The 25995-nt window shown below is 36.9% G+C and overlaps 1 protein-coding gene across 2 annotated transcripts in view; it reads right to left on the minus strand.

Annotated features, from left to right (window-relative positions):
- Positions 1-271: 271 nt before the first annotated feature.
- Positions 272-25995, minus strand: part of RLIM (ring finger protein, LIM domain interacting) — a 36514-nt gene continuing 10790 nt past the window's right edge. For both annotated transcript variants that reach the window (XM_082864927.1, XM_082864928.1), the window contains exons 2-4: positions 9575-9767; positions 8581-8664; positions 272-7288 (exon numbers count right to left, since the gene is read on the minus strand). In XM_082864927.1, the coding sequence (XP_082721053.1) occupies positions 5670-7288; positions 8581-8664; positions 9575-9743 (1872 nt within the window). In that variant the 5' untranslated portion in view covers positions 9744-9767 and the 3' untranslated portion in view covers positions 272-5669. The remainder of the gene's footprint in view (positions 7289-8580; positions 8665-9574; positions 9768-25995) is intronic.

Raw genomic sequence — 25995 nt, forward strand, 5'->3', positions numbered from 1 at the left:
ATACAAGAAACAGCAAAGATGCACCTACTTAAAATGTCGTTTACATAAATCTTTCCCGGATTCTTATATAGAAAGAGTTTAATCTTTTATTTTACCACTGAAAGATTAAGCCATTAAATTACATGATACGGAAGTTATATTCCATAAACCAGTACCTGCCCACACTCAGTGAGGGGAATCAAAATCAAGGTTACACTGTAATTCTACTTGACTCTAAAAACCACATCTGACATTGGTGTGAAGCAACAGAACCTTTATCAGATCCCCCTTTTAAAAGAAAAACCCAAGGAGAGATGATCAAGCACAAATGATCACTTCATGCATTTTATTGATAGTCTATATTTTAAATCTGCAGTATGACATCTTACATAGGGAAAAAGCTTCTTCCTAAAAGATAACTATTAATAATCAAACCAGCTTTAGTATGACTGACCTTTCAAGGTCTTGTTTTGCATTAAACAAGTTAACTTTTAGCAGGTGTAAAGCACTGTACAAAAAAAAAAAAAAGAAAAGAAAAAGGAAACTGGGTACATTCTCAAAATTTAACACAGGGCTTCCCAACCAGGAGTCTGCTGGATAGATATTGGAGAAGGGTGTTATGTTCAGGTTTAAATTGAAAGAAAATGAGAAACCAGATAAAGCAAACCAACCAAATTCACTTCACTTTGTGCTCCTTTCTGCTTTTTTGAAAGTCTCTCCCAGAGGTCAGGAAGCCCTGGTATAACAATCACTTTAGTCTTTACAGAACATACATTTATGTGCTTCATGTTCAAAGACATAAAGGCAGCCTTTGTTATTGTTCCCCCTCCAAATCCCCTCAGGTTATTATAGGCTTCAGAAAGCTTTCCAAAATTGCTGCCCAGTTCTTTATCTGAATCTAAGTAAACATCTATACCAAAGCAGCTCTTCCTGGGAGAAGATAAAACAGGCACAGATACATAACCAGGCCAATTGCGTACCTACTCAACTTGATACCTGATCACATGGCCCTACATCTTTAAAAGCAGCACCAGGGACAAACGGAGCCATCAAGAGGTAAAATCCAAACATTGGACAGTTAAAACACAAATCACTCAGTTAAAAGAACGTTAGCAAAGGGGCACTCAAAAGAGTTAAGGCTGGACAGCTGGTTCAGCCATACCTTGGTATTAGGATAAATCTGCAAGATGAGGAACTGATAGAGGAACCCTGAAATAACTAGGCACAGTGGTATGACGGGGTTCACTTTCACTGCATGTCTTTAAGATATCACTCAATCTAAGTAACTATAAAGCAGCTTGGGGGTCTTGAGTAAACAAATCCTAATCAAAAATAAGTATCTCTGAGTGTTGAAGGGTGTGCCTATTTTCTTCAAATTTGAATTAAAATACCTATGTAGACATGAAAATAATCGTAAAACTGATACAAACTTGTTATTCCTTGAGAGTCCAACAGCTCAGTAACAGCTCAATTCTATACTGTATTTTAGATACAAAATGGAGTTACTTAAATCAAGTGAGATTGCTTACTTGTTGGGAATATTAGTATTTTAGAAATGTTCCAGTTAGGAACTCATTTCAGAATGCTAAAAATTGTAAAGGGCAGGTACGTAACTCACAGCTATTTCTTAGTTGCTTATTAAAAATCTGATTTAAAAATAACTGAAATACTAGTTACTTGGATCTTGCACTTTAATTTTCCAAATGAAGCATGTTATAAGTTGACTTACATTTTCAAATGTTTTTTCAAAAGCGCACAATTTACTCGTTAACTCAATGAATTACAACACTGTTACTGAATATTACACATACTGAAGAATTATACTAAGGGGAAAAAAACGCCTGACACTTTAACATGTGCCTTATCAGTCTCTTGCATTACTAAGGTACAGAATACTTTAGAAAGTAGCAATCAGCATAGTCTTATAAGACAACAAAAGTGCCCTGCACACGTGGCTTCTACGTATTTAATATTGGTAATACATTTGACAGGGAAGCCAGTAAGGTAAAACTTAAAAACTCAAATAAGGCAGATTACAAGTATTTTTCGTTCACAAAAGAACAAAGAAATGGGGTGGAGTAAAGGGAGGAATAAAAATATCTTCCATCTGTAAAAGTATCAACAACAACCACAAGGTGCCACTGTATTCTAGCAAGCTGTAAAAATGGCCACTCACCTCCCTATCACATGGGTATTTTGCGAACTGCCAAAAGTTATGGCTGATGCTTGACCCGTTTTATGTCGTGGACATCTGGGAAGCAGGTGATTAAATACAAAGTATATTAAGTGATAACCCTTCATAAATATAATTTGAGACACGGACACTAGGAGATAATACTTGGCACGGAATGAACGTGTTTTCCCAGGGAAAAAAAATTACTTGAGGTAACACTTATAGCTAATAGTTTCCTAATCTTAAAGTTTGGATGAACTCCAACAATCATGTTTTTAGAGATTTTATACATATATATATATATATATACACACACATACATATATATATAAAATCCTGGTGCTAAACGTTGTCATTGTTAACTGTACAACTGATTACCTATACTCCAACACTAATGTGAACACTTTTCTCAATCCCCACCTCCATCAACACCACTGAGGTATAACTAATGTGTTCTTTTTAGAGCAAATATTCCAAATTAAGAATATGGCTCATCTTCTAGTGTTGCTACAGATAAAGTCTGCAAACTTTAAAGCTAACTTGTTCAATTTTGTTTAGTATTACTAAATCTCAATCATGTCAACTGCTTGGAGTTAAACATAACACCTCAAACGTTTCAGACTAGTAAGTGAATTTTAAAAAATAATCTGAAATATTCAAGGAAATTCCGTTTTTAGTACTTTTCCCTATGCCTTGAACAATGTAATTCCAACATTGTTTTTCTTGTTCCTATTACTGCATGAAGTTCAAACTAGGTCCTCAAGACAGAACCTTTCTGTAATAAAGAAAAAGTGCAAAGATACAAAATGAAATGTAAAGTCTTTTGCAAGAAAATGCTTCCTCAAGAGAACAGGTGTTTGGATGCTGGTGGGAAAAAAGATTTTTGTTCTCCAATGTACATCTGACACCTACAAATGACCTTGTCTTCAATGTCCATACTAGTAAGTACATATTGGTCATGGACCTTGCAAAAAAAAAATCAAGTAGCAAATTCCACTAAAATATTTGCATCCATTCTACACAATCCAATGGAAATTAATGAGTGCTACTGAAAAAGGTTTCCACATGCACATGTCCAATATGTGCATCCTACTGAAGGCTAAAAACTTAAAATTCTATTTCCAGTGTTTATGAATAGCTTCAATATCTACATTCATAACCAGCATTCTGCATGAGTTACCTCTTTAATACTTCACAAATGAGTAAAATACATCTTGGGAGGTTAGGAAGGTACCTGTTAATAACTTTCTTTTATGCTTAGAATGTGATGCAGTTGTTTTTAAACTATTTAAAATGAACACCCCTATATAAGAATGGGACATTTTATACCAAGAGGAAACTGGGTTTGTTTTTAGCCAATCAGGACTACCCTGCAGATCTGAAAACCAAAGAATACACCCTTAGGAAAGGAGACATGGCTCACAAATATAAAGGAATCCTGACTTTTACATGGACAATTTTTTTAAAAAGATAAAATGTATTACATAAGCGCCATAAACAGTAAAATCTGCTTATATTAAAAAAAAATAAGTGAAGCTTTGTTTGGACATTATTTCCTTGCAAGAGCAGTACATATCCTTAGTAAACAACTACCATATTTACAAGTTAATTTCCTTGATACTTAGGTAGGATTGAAAGCCAGAGGAAAATACGAAAGAATGAGCTTTGAAATAATCTTTACAGCTGAGGTGATAACAGTTAAGGTGGCCAGATAATTTCTAAAGCAGACTTGTTTATTTTGTAGAGTATCTGACTAGGCCTGGGTAATTAGCTCACTTTGTTAAAGACCAAGGATGTGTTCAATCTCTCTTTGGGCCCATTATCTTTTTCCAGAAAAACAAAGACAGTCCTCCACAGTCAGACTAATCCTAACCCCAATGAGCCTCAAGAGAAAGCTGGCAAGAGTACTGGGGTTCTTCACAAAGCTTACTAAGGAAACAACATAAAGTGCATATCCCATAGATTTGTGAGTCAGCATTCTCATCTTCAGATATGGGCAGCACATTTAAAAATTTCAATTTCAAATAACCCAACACGACTCACTTTCCACAAAGAATAAAAATCCCTTAATTCTTCACCTTGTCTTTAAATGTGAGATGTTAGGTCTGTGTTAGAGAGATAGTAACAAAACATTAAACAAGTGGCCATTGGTACCTTGAATGACAAATCTCGAAAACGATGCAAATTTGAGACTTTCCTATTAGTACACACATCTGCACCAACTTCAATTCCTATGCTAAAAGTGGTTTATAGTCTCTTTCCTCCATCTTTTGCTTTTTGGGTTTTTTTTTTTTGAGGAGCAGACTTGTAAAAAACAGCAGTGTAACTTGTGCTAAGGGGTAGTGGTTTGTTTTCCTTAAACCAAAGCTCTGCCAAATTTGCATCATCTGCTCAATGGAATACTGTGTCCAGGATCTCACCATATGAAACCAGTTCACTCACATCTGTATGACTACTGTCTTCATGAAAAGTTTAAGTTCTTCCAAGCAGTTTTCTTTACTCCTCCTGTCTTTCATTTCCTGCCTAAATCCAAGTTAAAATAAACAATTTCCACTGATCTTCAATGCAGTTCAATTCTGCACTCTGTCCTTTCCTCTTTGCATGTCACAGTAGCTGTTCACATACATTAAATATCATAGATATGTTCTGCTCTTACATCTACACACTTACAAAAGCAGCTTTGTACTTTGTTTGGTGTGTTTTTTACTATGTTGGCTCACAAAAAGCAGTTTTTTCATTTCTAAGCATGGTACTTTACAATTTTTAATGCATTAATACAACAGTGCATTGGAAAAGTACTGAGCCTCTACAAAATAGCTTTACATTTTTAAACAAATGAATGTGATTTTTTTTCACTTACACAAGCATAGGCTTTTTTTTAATATTTCCACAAGATAAATATCTCAATTAAACTATAAGCTCACTCTACAGTGTGCCACAGTGATGGGCTTAGGAGACAGTTATACACTTAGAAGATCCTAACCTTAGTGTTATTTACACTGACATGTCCAATAATATCACCTTGTCTGAAAGGTGAACAAATGATATTCAGAATGTAGGTGAATTTGTGCCAACTAATAACTGGGAACAGTATAGCTTTAAGCAATCACTTAGGAAACATGTACTGTAACTTAGTCTAAACTGGGAATTTCCTTCATCCCTCTTTCCTATGGCATAGGAAACTTTAAAGATCAACATGAAACAGATAAGAGCCATTGCTAAGGCAGATCTTTTAAGATAACAAAGGAGAAACTGACAACTATATATGATAAATCATCAGTAATAACAATTACTGATACTGAAATCAGATTTTTATGTCCTAAAATGTTGCTTTTTAAATATTTCCTTTTATTCTGGAACAGAAATTAGAGGAAGGACAATGATTCATTCAGAAAGCAATGACTCAATTCAGGTTGCTACTTTACATTTAAGCACCACTCAAAAAGTGGACATAAAGCAAGTGATTCCTATTTGCCCATCACTATACCAGCTACATAGCTGAGAGTTCAGACCTTAATCACACAACGCTTTCTCTGTTACCAGAAGCTAAGACTGCTCTGCGACATATAGGACAAGTAGAATTCTCAGATAACCAGCGATCGATGCAGTGGACATGGTACTCATGGGAACAAGGTAGTTTACGAAGTTTGTTGCCTTCTGTGTATTCTGTAATGCAAACACTACAGGTTTTTAATGCATCGTTTTCACCAAAACTTCTCATTGCCAAGTTGTCAATCTGTTCTTTGGTGAGTCCTCTAGGTTGGTCATCATCATCCTCATTTAAGAGGAAAAACTGAGCCAGACTAAGGAAGGGCAAAGAGCCACTTTCATCAAATGTTACTGGGGCCCTGTGTCGACCCTCTCGCCTGGCACCTGATGAGCCTGATGATGAGCTTCCTTCATTACTGCCTTCAAATACCTCTGAGCTAGTCTCTGAACTTTCACCACTGGAACTGGAACTAGGACTGGAACTGGAACTAGAACTGGAACTAGAACTGGAACTTGAACTGGAACTCGAACCAGAACTGCTACTACCACCAGAACCCCCTCTTCCATTCCGTGACTCTGACCTTTCCATATTTCGACTTGAGACTGAGCCACTAGGCTCTGAATCACTATCACTGTACATAAAGTAGCTTAACTCACCAAAACCTGTCATTATCTGCCTTAACATGGTCTGAATTGCAACAGATGTAGTCTCACTTAAACCAGTATTTAAGATTCTACGAATCGGAATTCTGATGGTACTGACATAGGTTCTCACACCTGCTCGTTCAGAACGTGAAAACGTACGCCTAAAACCTCCTCGTTCACTTTCATAAGTGACAGTGTTGTTTGGCGTCTGAGACCTTGACCGAGTTCTGCTAGCTATGCTATCTCTCTGCCGATATTCTCCAGGACGAACTCTTCTTACTTGAAGATCAAGAACTATGGTTGGAGGTCTCTGGCCTGATCCTGTAGATTCACCATTGCCAGTTGTATCTGAAGACCCTGCTCCTTGTGAGGCATTTCTGGTTCCAGAAGCTGCAAAGAGACCTCTACTTAGCAAGTCAGGTCCACTTATTTGCTGTCTCAATGTCACGTGGTGCCGGGTTCTAGAACTTCCCTCAGTCTCATTTACCAAAGGATGCTCAAAAGTCTGAGATGAGATACTATGATGAGATCTTCGTGGAATTTCACTCATTGGATGCAGAGGTGATCTACTTCTTTCAGCTCTTGCTCGGGTCCTCCGATGGTCTGGGCTCCTACTTCTTGCCCTTCTCTGACCTCTGGTAGGTGGGGCTTCTCCTGTTAATGATTCAGTTGAATTTCGTTCTGATCTGGGTGGCCTTGCAGATGTTGATTCAGATCGTGGATTTTCCACTTGCCTTTGGCTGTTGTTGTCCATACTTTCTCCACTAGAACGTCTTGCAGATAGCTCATTTTCATTCTCTGGATTTTGGCTCCCATTATTACGGTTAACATTGATCTCTAAACTGAATCTGAAATCACCACTGTTTGGATTAGTCCGGCTCACTGCTCTCCAAGATTGGTTTCCTCTTTGCCCACTTCTTGTTGTATTTCCAGTTTGTCTGACGGAGTTAAGCCAGTCTATTATAGAGTCACCATTAGACACATCATCTGAAGAGTCTCCACCTGTTTTTAAAAAAGGGAGGGGAGAGAGGGAGAAAAAGGAACTATTAAAATTAGGAAATTATGTCAGAGTACTCAGAAACTTCATATTAGAAAAAAAGAACAAAGATTCTGAACAGATTTCACATTTACAGATTTTTGTAAACCATACTGCATTGATTTGCAGTAAAAGCAGGAAAGTTTCAATTCCATTTTAAAAGAGCAAGCTAATCGTAGAGAAATTTAGGGAATTTTTTTTTTAAAAAAAGGGAATTGGGAAGAAGTCTATTTTTAGCACTTCATCATATACAGAGCCTAACATACCACTGTGGGCTGACAACATTTTTTCAGTCCACTGCCAACACTAATGTAATCAAACAAGGTAAACACCAGTTAAGGTACAGGGCTAATATTTTAGTTCAAATTACATTTTTTTGTCAAATTTTCATTAGCCTACATTTCTTTAGGCTCTTGACTTAAGTGCCTTTAATAATATGGGACATTTAAAAATACAAGACTGCTTTAGTCACTGCAAAAATATAAACGAGATTTACAGGTTTAAAAGTATTTGAATACTTCTTCACATTACCAAGATTTTAAATTAACATGAAATTGGAGATCAGACCAAGTAAACAGTCTGAACCTAGCACAGTACATATAATGGCACATTCGAGAACCTAACTGTTATCATGGTTTCTTATGTTAGTCAAATTCCCTATTTCACATTGAGGGAGAAACACCAGACCCCAGGTAAGAGCAAGATTTCTCAACAGTGGGGCTATTTATATTTTGAGCCAGATAATTCTTTGTTGTGGGGGCTGTGCTGTGCATTTTAGGATGTTTAGCAGCATCCCTGACCTCCACCCACTAGATACCAATAGCAAACCCCCAGTCATGACAACCAAAAATGTCTCCAGGCATTGGCAATGTCCCCTAGGGGGCAAAATTATACCCCATTGAGAACCATCAGATTAGAGAATGTAACATGTCTTTCTGCTGGTGAGGAACTCATGTTTATAAGGAAGGAATAATACAGTAGGTAGGGGGAAATTTCAATGGAGGTGGAAAATCAAGAAAAAAAATCACATTTAAAATAGGCCATTCCTCACTATGCTCCAATTAACACAAAAAACCCAAAGGTGAAGCAGAAAAAAAAAGTTAACATTCTCACCAAATATCAAGAAAATGCCAGTTGTTTTTATGAGCAGTTACTTAGCACCAAATTAATTTGTGTCATTGCTAGATTATCTTTGGCTGACATTTATCGTTAGGAAGCTCCTTATCCATTCCATCCTCCACCCCCAAGCAAAATTTACCTCTATTTTCATCTGAGTTTTGTGGTGGTGGGCCCTCTTTAATTTGTTGTAGTCTTCTCAGCAACTCTTCCTCAGTACTTTCACCTAAAATAGTTTAAAATGTTTGCCAAATTATGAATAAAAAACAATGACTTATCCATCTGAGATGACAACCAGAGAGTGAGTAGGAAACCTGGGTAAAATTCGCCTATTTGAGAGCATGACATTACAACTTATATTTATTCACATTCCTTTCCAGTTTACAAAATGCTTTTGCATACAGTATCTCATTGTTTAAAACTGCAACTCTGGGAGGTAGATATTATCTGCATTTTAAAACAATGAAACAGACTGAGTGAGAGACTGATGTGTTAATTAATATATGGCAGGGCGAGAATGCCAACTTTGGCATTCTGACTCAAGTCTGGTACTGTTGCCTCAAAATGCACTCTCTCTTATAAGAGCCATGCTAACTAACACCTTACCTTTTAAAATTTAAGGAATCACTCAAAGTTAATAGAATTAACAAGAAATGAGGAGGAAGGGAGATAATGAATTTTAACTAGATTCAAATGGGCCCTAATCAGGCAAAGGAGAATAACCAAGCACAAAGTTCTGAATAATTGACTATTTTACCCAAGGCTAGCTTTGATTGATTATGACAGAGTAAGTCTCTCCTAAGAACTGAAGTTCCCATTAGCTCCTCAAGACTACTAATGTCTAGTAAGTTATATAAAGATAAATAACAAAAAGATTTTTCAGGTCCACTCTCTTGAATTTAGCGCATTATAAATTCATAATATAATTCCTAACTAAAAAACCTGACATAGGATTATTCCAAATATGAGTGAACAAAATCATGTAATAAGTACAGCAGTTAATGTCACTCTACATCCTTTGTATTAAAATCATACTTCATAACGGCTAAAGAAACATTTTTTTTAAATACAGGTTTCCTTTTTTTTTTAAGACCAGCAATTTACATATATAAATCCTTAAACTACACATTGCATACCTGGGGTGCCTAGCAAATTGTTATCCCTCATAAGCCTATAATCTTCTTCACTGAGGTTATTTACAAATTGATAGAAAGCTTCTTCCCGATCCAATCGGTCCATCTGACTTCTGCGCTGTGCTGCAGACTGATCACCGCTTCCTTTATCGTTAGAATCTGAGCTTTCCATCTTGATGAACAAGTGGAAAATTATCTAAAAGGAGAAAGGAGATCAATCTTGAAAACAGAAGTCAGTATGTATTCTATAGAACAGTTTTAGTTATGGGAAAATCCAGAATGCAGGTCCAGACGTGGATTTTAAGACCTCATATGAATGAAATTTCTTAACAGAAAAACTCCTGAAAAGCACTGTTATACTACGAAAAGACTAGGTCAGGGGTTGGCAAACTATGGCCCATGGGCCAAATTTAGCCCTGGTGCCTATTTTTTTCTCCTTGAGATCTAAGAATGATTTTTACACCTTTAAATGTTTTTTTAAGAGAATATTCTGTGATGTGTGAAAATTATATGAAATCCAAATTTCAGTGTTTAAGTTTTATTGGAATACAGCCATACACATTCACTTATTTTCTATGGCTGCTTCATGCTATAATGGCAGAGCTGAGTAGTTGTGACCAAGACTGTATGTAGCACTCTCACTGCTTTGCACTGGCGATCTGTGCATTGTAAGTTGCAGTGATGCAATTATAACTTGACAGCATTTCAAGTGCCATGCTTATCACCAAACTGTGATATTTTTTTAATTACCAATGCACACTCATCATATTAAATGAAGAGAAAATGGACTTCAAATGCCTAAAGGTGCAGTGGAGTATGGATTATTTTGTTATTAGATGGCATAGGTTATATTTATAATGCAACAGCGCTAAAACTGTGCTAAAATAATAAAATATACATTAATATTATCAGACTAAATAAGCATTCATCACAATATTCCCAATTCACAGGAAAGCTACGGTCTGAAAAATTAAAAAATTTAAAACAAAGTATCTCATCACAAAATATTTCCCCACAAAAGTAAAAAATGAGGCTTCAACCAGAGTAAGTTTCCAAGTGGCTCATTTGTTGGCTAAGCAAGCAAAGCCATTTGTTGATGATGTGTTAGTTAAACTGTGTTTGACTGCAGAAGCTAAAGAAATTTGTCCACAGAAAATAAATTTAAGATTATTAGCCTTTTGATGAGAACAGTTGCTCAGAAAGTTGAGGATATTGGGATATGTCAATAATCAAGTGAAAAACAAGGGAGCAAATGATTTTGAGTGGTTTTCCTTGGTTCTTGATGAGCTGACAAATATAACTGATACTATTCAGCTGTTTATTCAAGGAGTCAAATATTGATTATTTGAGGAGTTTGAAGTAACTAAAGAAGTGACCTCTATATAGAGTTTGCATGGAACAACTAACTACAGGTGATAATATTTTCAAATAAGCTGAGAAACACTAATTCAGCACAACATGAAGTGGAATCTGCTAAGATGTGTTACAACTAAAACAGTGGTTAAAAAAAAGTGTAGACCTACTTGGACAAATTTACAATGCCTATGAATATGTAAGGTGTTTAAAGTCTATGGTTATTCATTATATAGTAGTTATAGGTAGTCTGTAGAAAATATTTGTATCTATCATTACTGAACCAGTGATGTCAATGGTGAACTTCACTATGGTGGACTTAAACATAGTGAGTTCCATGAATTTTTGTCAGAAATAGAAGCTGAATATCCTGACTTGCTCTACCAGGTGCTCATTTTGATGGCTTAGCACTGGTAAAGTTTTACTGTGATTTGTTGTACCCAGGTCCAAGATTAGATTTGTTTCTGAATGAAAGGAACTACTCTCAATTACTATTACCAAACAAGGAATGGCTTGGGAAATTAGCTTTTTCTGAAGACTTCATAATGTTTCTGAATGAACTCAACCTAAAATTACAGTGCTTATAATATGTAAATCTTATACTACAGTAAAGTCATTTCAACAATAACTAACACTGGAATCACAATGTCAAGCTGCTTTATGCACTTCTTGTGCTATCAAAGAAATGAGAGCTCCATTCCTATAGAAATTGTAGCAGATATATTTTCTAAGCACAAACTACAATTCCAGAAGTGTTTTTTGGACCTCAATGCAAGTACAAAGGAAATGTCCTTATTTCAAAATCCACTTAACTGTGTAACTGAGGAGCTTCCACCTACCCTACAATTGAAAGTGATGACTCTGCCGTCTAATGATATGCCTGCTAAAAAGGTAAATATCAAGAGAAGAATCTAATGAAAAATTCTATAAACACCTTCTAAGGGGTGAATATACTTCATTAAAATTATATGCTTGTGTACTGATTAGAGAGCAAGACCTACCTATATGTGTGAATAGACATTTTCAAAGATGAAATATGTAAAATCTCATTTCAAGTCAGAAAACACTAAATGAACATCTGCAAATGATTTTGATAAGGAGGATGTTTAGCCCCAATTAAGCAAAATGTTACCCCTCCGTCAGCAAAAGAATACCATTCTTCTCGTTAGTAGACCTATATTACAAAATATTGTACTCAATTATTATTACATTGTGAGTTTTATCAAGAAAAACTTTGTGGAAATTTGGTTTCTTTGTGTTTAAATAAATAACTATGTAATATGCTCAATTTTGATTAGAAAAGTGAAAAAAATTTACTATCTGGACTTCTACAGAAAGTTTGCCAACCCCTGCTCTGGGATAGGACATGAAACTAGCCAAAACTTCCTTTTTTTTTTTTTTTAAACAACTTTATTAGAGTATAATTGCTTTACAATGGTGTGTTAGTTTCTGTTGTATAACAAAGTGAATCAGCTATACGTATACATATATCCCCATATCCCCTCCCTCTTGAGTCTCCCTCCCACCCTCCCTATCCCACCCCTCTAGGCGGACACAAAGCACAGAGCTGATCTGCCTGTGCTATGCGGCTGCTTCCTACTAGCTATCTATTTTACATTTGGTAGTGTATATATATCCATGCCACTCTCTCACTTAGTCCCAGCTTACCCTTCCCCCTCCCTGTGTCCTCAAGTCCATTCTCTACATCTGCACCTCTATTCCTGTCCTGCCCCTAGGCTCTTCAGAACAATTTTGGGTTTTTTTAGATTCCATATATATGTGTTAGCATACGGTATTTGTTTTTCTCTTTCTGACTTACTTCACTCTGTTATGACAGACTCTAGGTCCATCCACCTCACTACATATAACTCAATTTCGTTTCTTTTTCTGGCTGAGTAATATTCCACTGTATATATGTGCCACATCTTCCTTATCCATTCATCTCCTGATGGACACTTAGGTTGCTTCCATGTCCTGGCTACTGTAAATAGAGCTGCAGTGAACATTATGGTACATGACTCTTTTTGAATTATGGTTTTCTCAGGGTATATGCCCAGTAGTGGGATTGCTGAGTCGTATGGTAGTTCTATTTTTAGTTTTCTAAGGAACCTCCATACTGTTTTCTGTAGTGGCTGTATCAATTTACATTCCCACCAACAGTGCAAGAAGGTTGCCTTTTCTCCACATCCTCTCCAGCAGTTATTGTTTCTAGATTTTTTGATGATGGCCATTCTGGCTGGTGTGAGGTAGTACCTCATTGTAGTTTTGATTTGCATTTCTCTAATGATTAGTGATACTGAGCATCCTTTCACGTGTCTGTTTAGCCAAAACCTCTTAATTGTCATTCACTACTTGTACAGCATTAGATAATTACTGTATTGGCAGACCTCCACACAGTCATTAACCACTCTAATGAAAAAACAATGGTAGTAAACAATCTAAACTAAGAGAAGAATCCAAACAAAAAATTTCATTCTCTAACTCTTTTCCTTCCAACCTCAGATTGACCTTATTGAACTTCATATTGACAAAATAAAAGTTAATTCCATAAACATATGAAAATCCGATTTGTCGAAAAGAGGTAATCTATATTGGTACTAGGATTTAATCCCACACACAACACATGAAGTACCTGGATGTTTACAAGTCAGTACTAGAGAAAAATAAAAACAAACTGTCTTTCAGATATAAAAATAAAGAAGCCTCTCTACCTGTCTGATGAGTCTAAACAAATTTCAGGCTGTACATGGGCACACCTAGCTCTCCCCATTGTCTCTCTTAGATCATTATTTTTAGAACTACTCTATCATTGTTTAAACAAATAAGATAAAAATGTCAAGGAAGGGGAGGGAGATGCAATATTTTTGGAGTTTCCTAACCTCATAACCAAGATTCCTTACTTTTGGTAAGAGTAAGCTATATAAATTTCTCAAATATACTGTTTTCATAATAACCTGAAACTTTAAGAAGACTACAAGTCAAGAGCTTAAATAAAACACTCATAAAAGTTATATGGGCCAGGCAATCAAAGAATCAAACAAAAGGAAGCCAAAATTTCCCATATGTACCTAAGTAACAACTTAGTATTGGTAATAGCACACAGCTAATTTTTAAAACTACAGAAAAGCACAAAGGAAAAAGTTCATCCATAATTTCTCAAACCAAAGAAAACCACATTTGGCTAACATTAAGCAGTTAATATTCTGAACACTAACAACATGACAAAGTCCACTTGTGAAGGATCAATAAATAATCCTGAAAGTAATTTATAAAAAAATACAACTCAGGAGCAGAAGCAAGGAGAACTACAATCCTGCAGCCTGTGGAACAAAAACCACATTCACAGATAGACAGGATGAAAAGGCAGAGCGCTATGTACCAGATGAAGGAACAAGATAAAACCCCAGAAAAACAATTAAAAGAAGTGGACATAGATAACCTTCCAGAAAAAGAATTCAGAATAATGATAGTGAAGATGATCCAGGACCTCGGAAAAAGAATGGAGGCAAGGAACGAGAAGACGCAAGAAATGCTTAAAAAAGACCTAGAAGAATTAAAGAACAAACACCTAGAAGAATTCAAGAACAAACAAACAGAGATGAACAATACAATAACTGAAATGAAAAATACAAAGAAGGAATCAATAGCAGAATAACTGAGGCAAAAGAATGGATAAGTGACCTGGAAGACAGAATGGTGGAATTCACTGGTGCGGAACAGAATGACGAAAAAAGAATGAAAAGAAATGAAGACAGCCTAACAGACCTCTGGGACAACATTAAACGCAACAACATTCGCATTATAGGGGTCCCAGAAGGAGAAGAGAGAAAGGACCTGAGAAAATACTTAAAGAGATTACAGTTGAAAACTTCCCTAACATGGGACAGGAAATAGCCACCCAAGTCCAGGAAACACAGAGAGTCCCAGGCAGGATAAACAGAAGGAGAAACATGCTGAGACACAAGCTGACAAAAATTAAAGACAAAGAAAAATTATTAAAAGCAACAAAGGAAAAACAACAAAAAACATACAAGGGAACTTCCATAAGGTTAACAGTTGCTTTCTCAGCAGAAACTCCACAAGCCACAAGGGAGTGGCTATGTGATGAAAGGGAAGAACCTACAACCAAGATTACTCTACCCCTCAAGGATCTCATTCAGATTCAACAGAGAAATCAAAACCTTTACAGACAAGCAAAAGCTAAGTGAATTCAGCACCAGCAAACCAGCTCCACAACAAATGCTAAAGGAACTTCTCTAAATGGGAAACACATGAGAAGAAAAGTACCCCAAAAAACAAACCCATAACAATTAAGAAAATAGAGCCAGATCCAAGGAGCACAGTGATTAAGGATGCCTGAGTCAATGAAGCTGTTTTCAGCACATACACACAAAAGACACTAAAGAGGATAGCATCTCTGGGTAGGAAGGGACATTAGAGGTCTAGTCCAACCTTCTAAACAGAGAAAGAAGCTATAAGCTTCACCTGGGAGGTCAAGGAAAGACTCAAGTTAGTGAAAAAAGAGGAGGGAGGGAAGGGAGGGAAGGGAGGGATAACATATCGATAATTACCTTAAATGTGAATGGATTAAATGCTCCAACCAAAAGACACAGGCTTGCTGAATGGACACAAAAACAAGACCCATACACATGCTGTCTACAAGAGACCCACTTCAGACCTGGGACATATACAGAATGAAAGTGAGGGGAGGGAAAAAGATATCCCATGCAACTGGAAATCAAAAGAAAGCTGGAGTAGCAACACTCATATCAGATAAAATGAAGAATGTTACAAGAGACAAGGAAGGACACTACATAATGATCAAGAAATCAATCCAAGAAGAAGATATAACAATTATAAATATATATGTGCCCAACAAAGGAGCATCTCAATACATAAGGCAACTGCTAACAGTTATAAAAGAGGAAATCGACAGTAACACAATAATAGTACAGGATTTTAACACCTCACACCAATAGAGAGATCATTCAAACAGAAAATTAATAAGGAAACACAAGGTCTAAATGACACAACAGACGAGATAGATTAAATTGATATTTATAGGACATTCCATCCAAAAACAGGAGATTACAACACTTTCTTCTCAAGTGCGCATGGAACATTCCCCACAATAGACCACATCTAAGGTCACATCAAGCCTCAGTAAATTTAAGAAAACTGAAATCATATCAAGCATCTTTTCTGACTACAACGCTATACGATTAGAAATCAATTACAGGAAAAAAACGTAAAAAACACAAACACATGGAGGCTAAACAATACGTTACTCAATAACCAAGAGCTCACTGAAGCTACCAAAGAGGAAATCAAAAAATACCTAGAGACAAATGACAATGAAAACACGACGATCCAAAACCTATGGGATGCAGCAAAAGCAATTCTAAGAGGGAAGTTTATAGCAATACAAGCCTACCTCAAGAAACAAGAAAAATCTCAAACAATCCAACCTTACACCTAAAGGAAATAGAGGAAGAAGAACAAACAAAACCCTAAGTTAGCAGAACAAAAGATATAAAGATCAGAGCAGAAATAAATGAAACAGAAACAAAGAAAACAGCAAAGATCAATAAAACTGAAGCTGGTTCTTTGAGAAGATAAACAAAACTGATAAACCATTAGCCAGACTCACCAAGAAAAAGACAGAGAGGACTCAAATCAATAAAATTAGAAACGAAAAAGGAGAAGTTACAACAGACACCGCAGAAATACAAAGCAACCTAAGAGACTGCCACAAGCAACTCTATGCCAATAAAATGGACAACCTAGAAGAAATGAACAAATTCTTAGAAAGATATAACCTTCCAAGACGGAACCAGGAAGAAACAGAAATTATGAACAGACCAATCACAAGTAACGAAATTGAAACTGTGATTAAAAACCTTCCAACAACAACAACAAAAAACCTTCCAACAAACAAAAGTCCAGGACCAGATGGCTTCACAGGTGAATTCTACCAAACATTTAGAGGAGAGATAACACCCATCTGTCTCAAACTCTTCCAAACAATTGCAGAGGAAGGACACTCCCAAACTCATTCTATAAGGCCACCGTCACCCTGAAAGCAAAACCAGACACAGATACTACAAAAAAGGAAAATTACAGACCAATATCACTGATGAATATAGATGCAAAAATCCTCAACAAAATACGAGCAAACAGAACACAACAACACAATAAAAGGATCATACACCATGATCAAGTGGGATTTATCCCAGGGAGGCAAGGATTCTTCAATATACATAAATCAATCAATGTGATACACCATATTAACAAATTGAAGAATAAAAACCACATGATTATCTCAATAGATGCAGAAAAAGCTTTTGACAAAACTTAACACCCATTTATGATAAAAAACGCTCCAAAAGTGGGCAAAGAGGGAACCTACCTCAACATAATAAAGGCCATATATGACAAACCCACAGCAAACATCATTCTCAATGGTGAAAAACTGAAAGCATTTCCTCTAAGATCAGGAACAAGACAAGGATGTCCGCTCTCACCACTATTATTCAACATAGTTTTGGAAGTTTTAGCCACAGCAATCAGAGAAGAAAAAGAAATAAAAGGAATCCAAATTGGAAAAGAAGAAGTAAAGCTGTCGCTGTTTGAAGATGATGTGATACTAAACATAGAGAATCCTAAAGATGCCACCAGAAACTACTAGAGCTAATCAATGAATTTTGTAAAGTTGCAGGATACAAAATTAATGCACAGAAATCTCTTGCATTCCTATACACTAATGATGAAAAATCTGAAAAAGAAATTAAGGAAACACTCCCATTTACCACTGCAACAAAAAGAATAAAATATCTAGAAATAACCTACCTAGGGAGACAAAAGACCTGTATGCAGAAAACTATAAGACACTGATGCAAGAAATTAAAGATGATACAAACAGATGGAGAAATATACCATGTTCTTGGATTGGAAGAATCAATATTGTGAAAATGAATATACTACCCAAAGCAATCTACAGATTCAATGTAAACCCTATCAAACTACCAATGGCATTTTTGACAGAACTAGAACAAAAAATCTTAAAATTTGTATGGAGACACAAAAGACCCCGAAGAGCCAAAGCAGTCTTGAGGGAAAAAAACAGAGCTTGGGGAAATCAGACTCCCTGACTTTAGACTATACTACAAAGCTACAGTAATCAAGATAATATGGTACTGGCACAAAACCAGAAATATAGATCAATGGAACAGGATAGAAAGCCCAGAGATAAACCCATGCACCTATGGCCAGCTAAGCTATGACAAAGGAGGCAAGGATATACAATGGAGAAGACAGTCTCTTCAAAAAGTGGTGCTGGGAAAACTGGACAGCTACATGTAAAAGAATGAAATTAGAACACTTCCTAACACCATACACAAAAATAAACTCAAAATGGATTCGAGACATAAATGTAAGACTGGACACTATAAAACTCTTAGAGGAAAACACAGGATAGAACACTCTTTGACATAAATCATAGCAAGGTCATTTATGATCCACCTCCTAATGGAAATAAAAACAGAAATAAACAAATGGGACCTAATGAAACTTAAAAGTTTTTGCACATCAAAGAAAGCTACAAACAAGATGAAAAGACAACCCTCGGAATGGGAGAAAATATTTGCAAACGAATCAATGGACAAAGGATTAATCTCTGAAACGTATAAACAGCTCATGTAGCTCAATATTAAAAAAACAAACAACCCAATCAAAATATGGGCAGAAGACCTAAATAGACATTTCTCCAAAGAAGACATACAGATGGCCAAGAAGCACATGAAAAGCTGCTCAACATCACTAATTAGAGAAATGCAAGTCAAAACTACAATGAGGTATCACCTCACACCAGTTAGAATGGGCATGATGAGAAAATCTACAAACAACAAATGCTGCAGAGGGTGGGGAGGAAATGGAACCCTCTTACACTGTTGGTGGGAATGTAAATTGATACAGCCACTATGGAGAACAGTATGGATGTGCCTTAAAAAACTAAAAATAGCATTACCATATGACCCAACAATCCCACTACTGGGCATATACCCAGAGAAAACCATAATTCTAAAAGATACATGCACCCCAATGTTCACCGCAGCACTATTTACAATAGCCAGGTCATGGAAGCAACGTAAATGCCCATCGACAGACAAATGGATAAAGATGTGGTACATATATACAATGCAACATTACTCAGCCCTAAAAAGGAATAAAATTGGGTTATTTGTAGAGACGTTGATGGATCTAGAGACTGTCACACAGAGCAAAATCAGAAAGAGAAAAACAAATATCGTATATTAATGCATATATGTGGAACCTAGAAAAATGGTACAGATGAACCGGTTTGCAAGGGCAGAAATAGAGACACAGATGCAGAGAACAAACGTATGGACACCAAGGGGGGAAAGTGGCGGGGAGTGGTGGTGGTGTGATGAACTGGGAGATTGGGATTGATATATATACAGTAATATGTATAAAATGGATAACTAATAAGAACCTGCCGTATAAAAAAATGAATAAAATTCAAAAAAAATATACAACTCAGTAGGGCTGAAAGGCTTTAAAAATGTAAAGCTTTCAAAGAAGGGAAAAACATCTGATAAGTTCTGACATTTGCAGGACATGAACCAAAGATAACAGAAAACTCACATACCAAGGACTGTTACAAGTATGGCACAAAGTCTTAAGAATAGTGCCAGGGAGGTTAAAGCCCACAAGAAACAGAAACTTTCAGAAGTACAGGAAAGATTTTTTAAAATGGCTTTGAAAAACAAAATCTGAAAGAAGAATGGAGTCTTGTACTAAACATGTGTGTGTGGGGGCGTTGGTATATTAACAGAAGATGGTAGGTAGAGTCACTCAACTTCTGTTTTATTCAACACGGAGAATCATCTTCCAACTGGAAGTAGTGGAAAAAACCAAATTTCTCAGAGAGAATCAAGAGCCAAAACTGCAATATTTCCAATGATAATCTTTGAGAAATCACAGAGAACAGGAAAGATGCTAGATGATGTAATCTTCAAAGAAAGTGACATCTATAAGCTATAGCACAGCAAAATCTGACGAGAAACCTAGGGGGAAATTCTGCAATAGACTATCAGATATATTGCAAACACGTAAAAGAAATATGTTTACCAGAAGTGGAACTCACTGCTAAATTAACCTCATTTGCTTTACATAGTTTTCTTTCACATACAACTTGCTTTACAAGATTCTCACATTAAAATCACCTGGGGGAGCTTTCTCTGGGGCGAACTAGACAGTGATGTTTTAAAAATTCCACAGGTAATTCCATTGTGCAGTCAGGGATGAGAAACTCTTTGATAGGGGCATCAGGATAATACTGCCGACTAGTCTAGCTTGGTTTCTGTACAGAGTCTGAAAAGGTTTTGCATCCTATCGTTATGGAGAAATGTGGACTAGATCAGTGCTTCTCAAACTTCAGCATACAAACGAATCATATGGAAATCTTGTAAAAATACAGATTCTGATTCAGTAGGTTGGGGGTGAGGCCTGAGAGCATGCATTTTAAATAAGCCTCCAAGTGATGCTGATGCTGCTGATCAGTCTGAGTAGCAAGGAGCTTGATGACAATACAATTTAACAGATTCACAGTTGTTAAATAACACTCTCAAAGATTATGGAGCAATGTTAACCTGCAAACAGCCCTGTCTTTAGCATTTTTAAAAGAACCATGTCAAAGACATGCTAAACAAATCTACAGACAACTCAAAGCTGGGAGTTAGTAATGAAGATGTATACGACAAAAAATATTCTGAATTCTCTGGGCTGTGAAGATGAGCTGAAATCAACAAAATGATGATAAATGTGCTACCTTAAACACTTTAAGGGTTAGCAAGCTGAAGTAATCCATAGTAAGAGTACAGAATAGGGGGGGCTTCCCTGTGGTGCAGTGGTTAAGAATCCACCTGCCAATGCAGAGGACACAGGTTCAATCCCTGGTCCGGGAAGATCCCACATGCCGCAGAGCAACTAAGCCCGCGTGCCACAACTACTGAGCCCGCGTGACGCAACACTGAAGCCCTTGCACCTAGAGCCTGTGCTCCACAACAAGAGAAGCCACTGCAATGAGAAGCCCGTGCACCGCAATGAAGAGTAGCCCCCTGCCCCGTTTGCCACAACTAGAGAAAGACTGCATGCAGCAACGAAGACCCAACACAGCCAAAAATAAATAAATTAAAAAAAAAAGATTACAGAATAGGGGAAAAAATCCTGTCTTGGTGAGTTCACATGAAGACCTGAAGTTTTTAGTTAACAAAAGCTCAATAAAAAGACCGTTTGACCTGGCTGCTAAGAAACCTAAGAGTCACATGTTGTTTTCCCAGACCACAGTGTTCAGATAAAAGTAGGTAACAGTGCCAATGCAACTTGCACTTCAGACTATATGCAGAGTATTTGAAACATTTAAAATGCCTCCAAAAAGACATCGACAAACACAAGAAAGTATCTAGAGTGACCAAGATGGTGAGAAGCCAGGGAATACCATAAAAGAAACGGTTGAGGGACTTCCCGGTGATCCAGTGGTAAAGAATCCGCCTTCCAATGCAGGGAAAGTGGGCTCGATCCCTGGCCAAGGAACTAAGATCCCACATGCCGCAGGGCAACTAATGCCACATGCCACGACTACTGAGCTCACGCGCCTCAGCGAGAGAGCCCACGTGCTCTGGAACCCGTGTGCCACAACAAAGAGCCCTCACCGCAAGGAAGATCCTGCATGCTGTGACGAAGACCCTGCATGCTGCAACTAAGACCTGACGCAGCCAAAGAAAATAACTTAAATTGAATTACTTGGAGATGTCTAGCCTGAAGACAAGACTAAAAATGGACATGATTATCATCTTCAAATATTTGGAGTTATAACATGAAAGAGAGCAGAACCATAGGGTCAAACTAGGGCCAAGAGTTGAAGAAATATGGAAGCAGATAATTCTGTCTTTTAATAGTCTAACAAATAAGATTGTCTAAAAGTGGAGATGTAACCAGTCTCTCGAAGCAAGCTATTACCAATCTCTGGAAATATTCAAGCAGAGGCTAGATATTAGATGGGAGTTTGTCCTTATTAGGTGGGAGTTTGAACAGACTGATTTCAAAAGACCCTTTGGACTAAAATGTCATTAAGGATGGAGAGCCCCTTGGTTTTCTATTCTGGGCCTAGGGTCATACTAAGCCACATATTCCCAGTGGCACAATTTTGTTATAATGTTTTCTTGGTAAGACCAGTCCACTTATATTGCCCCATCCCCTCCCTCCAACACACTTTGCGCTTTACTACCTTCACACTTCTACTAATGCTGTTCCTTCAGCCCCCGCTTAGTCTTTCCCCATTTCCCTCACGCCTCAAGGTTTAATGAAATCTTATCACCTAAGAAGCTATTACTATCTCAGCTATCAATTTTTTCATCCATCTCTGCACACAGCATTTGTCTGTACCACTAGTGTCACTTCCTGCCTTACATGGTCTTTTTATATTTTTGAAATATTAATTTTATTAATATCTTATTTACCCAACATAACCAAAATATCATTTCAACATGTTATCAATACAAAAATTAGCGAATGTTTTATATTTTTTAAAAATTCTAAGTCTCAGAAATCTGGTGTGTAATTTACACTTACAGCACATCTCAAGTTGGATGCTAAACCTTCATTAAAGTGAAATGTAGTCCTAATGAAACAACAAAGTTGTGTTTAATGGAAAAAAATTACACTTTCAGTTTTTTATTTAGCTTAATTAAAATTAAAGAAACTTAAAAGTTCAGTTCCAGTTAATTAGTGACATTTCAAGTGTCCAGTAGCCACATGTGCTTAGAGGTTACCATATTGGACAGTGCAGCTTTAAAGAATCTGTTTGTAAGACAGCAACCCCACATATGGAAAGAGCTTTAAAGTGTTCTCAATGTATAGTTTATGCTCTATAAACCCACTATTTATGCATCTCCTTTATATTTTCCAAAAATAAAATAATACTCCAGAAAAACACACGGGATAGATGATTCTTTCCTACACTCACCGATCTTCAAGTTCATTCTTGACATTCTAGAATTTCTAACATTTCCTACATGGAAACTAGAGACAAAAAAGTCATACCTCCATTCAAAACCCTCCCAAACACTGTGATTTTACAGACTGTTAAATCCTAAATAGCTCCCACCTGATGAGTTTAGAGGTTGCTTTATTCTATTCAAGAAGGATTTTTATTTTGGTTTAATTTTACTTTTTAATTCAAAGTTTTAGCAACGAGACACACTCACAAAGCAACATGTGAACAAATCCAAATTACTATTACTTCCATAATAACACGCGGCTCTCCTTTCCCCCTGCCTACACCAGAGAAAATAAAGGAAAATATTTTCCCCACATGGCATCCCTGCAACGCACTCATTTATTTCAAAATTGCAACCAAACTGGCAAGGCTTCATTAAACAGAACACAATGTTTTTGCTAAGGTATAGATTTCCATTTAAAATGCAGTCTGTTTCTTGTAGTTGATTAGGGCACAGGGAGAGAAAAAGCCAATTTGCTCCCCTACTTTTGCCCAAAGCCTTCATTCTTTCTGCCTCATTCTGCACTTCCCCTAGGTTGGGAGTGGTGGTCAAGAGATTCCAGCACTGGCAAGACATCTCTACCCTGTATGGACATTTAAGGGGTGAGTTACGGCTGTAACACCTGCCGAGGTCCCCCGGACTAGAAGTAATTATCAATACATCTTCAAAGAAAAGAAAATCCTGAATGTAAGCAATGCCCTCAAATGCCTTGTAAAATCATCTTACTAACATACAACCAAACGAACCTGGTCTCATTTTAAGCAGTCCCTTCACTACCTAAGTGGTATAAAAATGAAAAAAATGTAATAATTCTAAACCGCCAAGTTCAGTTCAGCCCGACAGATGTAATGTCACTATTGTTTGGTAAGTGAAAACTAACATTTTAAAGGTTAAAGTATGCCAAAGATGTCAGGAGACTGCAGTCCAAATGATGAAATACAGATCTCTCTCCATTTTGGTGTGAAAAGATCAGTTAAGAATTATGTTAATAAAATGGGTCTGTAGATTCTACTCTGTGGTGAAAAACATTGTGGTACATTTCCAGTTTAACTTATGTAAGAGAAAAAAAGAATCCCCACCATCCCCCTCCCCCGGGCTCCTTCTATCATCATAAAAGAGAAGATTTTAAATCTTTTTATTTAGTTACCTTATACTCAGTTATAATATTCATGTGCACAAGTCAGAAATTTTGGATTGAGTATACGGTTAGCATCAGCCATTTTTAAACTTAAATATTTCTGGGAAAGCTTACCAATAAAACAAGAGAACAAATGTGTAATTGTTCTTAAATCACTTAGGTCTCTTCCTAGTTATAAGCAATACTTACCATCCTATTCATACAGCCCTTTCACCTATATTTCAGTGAAGCCTTACAACAATCCTATGAAGTAGGAACCACCAAATCTATTTTACAGATAAAAAACAGAAGCACAGACAAAGTGATTTACCAAAGGCCATGTGCTTACTAAGTGGAAAGAGCCAGTAATTAAAGCCAGGCCTCCTGATTCCAAATCCAGTCAACTTTTCACTAAATGGACAACTGCCTCCCAATATATGCCAAGACTATAAACTTTATTTTTTTTTCATTTTGTTTGCTTTTATTTTTTTCCACATCTTTATTGGAGTACAGTTGCTTTACAATGGTGTTAGCTCCTGTTCTACAACAAAGTGAATCAGTTACACATACACACATGCTCCCACATCTCTTCCCTCCTGTGTCTGCCACCCTCCACCCTCCCTATCCCACCCCTCCAGGTAGTCACAAAGCATGGAGCTGATCTCCCTGTGCTATGCGGCTGCTTCCCACTAGCTATCTACCTTAAGTTTGGTAGTGTATGTATGTCCATGGCTCTCTCTTGCTTCGTCACAGCTCACCCTTCCCCCTCCCCATATCCTCAACTCCATTCTCCAGTAGGTCTGTGTCTTTATTCCTGTCTTACCCCTAGGTTCTTCATGACATTTTTTTCCTTAAATTCCTTATATATGTGTTAGCATACGGTATTTGTCTTTCTCTTTCTGACTTACTTCACTCTGTATGACAGACTCTAGGTCTATCCACCTCATTACAAATAGCTCAATTTCGTTTCTTTTTATGGCTGAGTAATATTCCATTGTATATATGTGCCACATCTTCTTTATCCATTCATCTGTTGCTGGACACTTAGGTTGCTTCCATGTCCTGGCTACTGTAAACAGAGCTGCAATGAACATTTTGGTACATGACTCTTTTTGAATTATGGTTTTCTCAGGGTATATGCCCAGTAGTGGGATTGCTGGGTCATATGGTAGTTCTATTTGTAGTTTTTTAAGGAACCTCCATACTGTTCTCCATAGTGGCTGTACCAATTCACATTCCCACCAGCAGTGTAAGAGTGTTCCCTTTTGTCCACACCCTCTCCAGCATTTATTGTTTCTAGATTTTTTGGTGATGGCCATTCTGACTGGTGTGAGATGATATCTCATTGTAGTTTTGATTTGCATTTCTCTAATGATTAATGATGTTGAGCATTCTTTCATGTGTTTGTTGGCAGTCTGTATATCTTCTTTGGAGAAATGTCTTCTTTGGAGAAATTTAGGTCTTCTGCCCATTTTTGGATTGGGTTGTTTGTTATTGAGCTGCATGAGCTGCTTGTAAATTTTGGAGATTAATCCTTTGTCAATTGCTTCATTTGCAAATATCTTCTACCATTCTGAGGGTTGTCTTTTGGTCTTGTTTATGGTTTCCTTTGCTGTGCAAAAGCTTTGAAGTTTATTAGGTCCCATTTGTTTATTTTTGTTTTTATTTCCATTTCTCTAGGAGGTGGGTCAAAAAGGATCTTGCTGTGATTTATGTCAGTGTTTTGCCTATGTTTTCCTCTAAGAGTTTGATAGTTTCTGGCCTTACATTTAGGTCTTTAATCCATTTTGAGCTTATTTTTGTGTATGGTGTTAGGGAGTGATCTAATCTCATACTTTTACATGTACCTGTCCAGTTGTCCCAGCACCACTTAA

Source organism: Leucopleurus acutus, assembly GCF_964270905.1.
Source record: "Leucopleurus acutus genome assembly, chromosome: X".
In the NCBI taxonomy this organism is placed as follows: domain Eukaryota; kingdom Metazoa; phylum Chordata; class Mammalia; order Artiodactyla; family Delphinidae; genus Leucopleurus; species Leucopleurus acutus.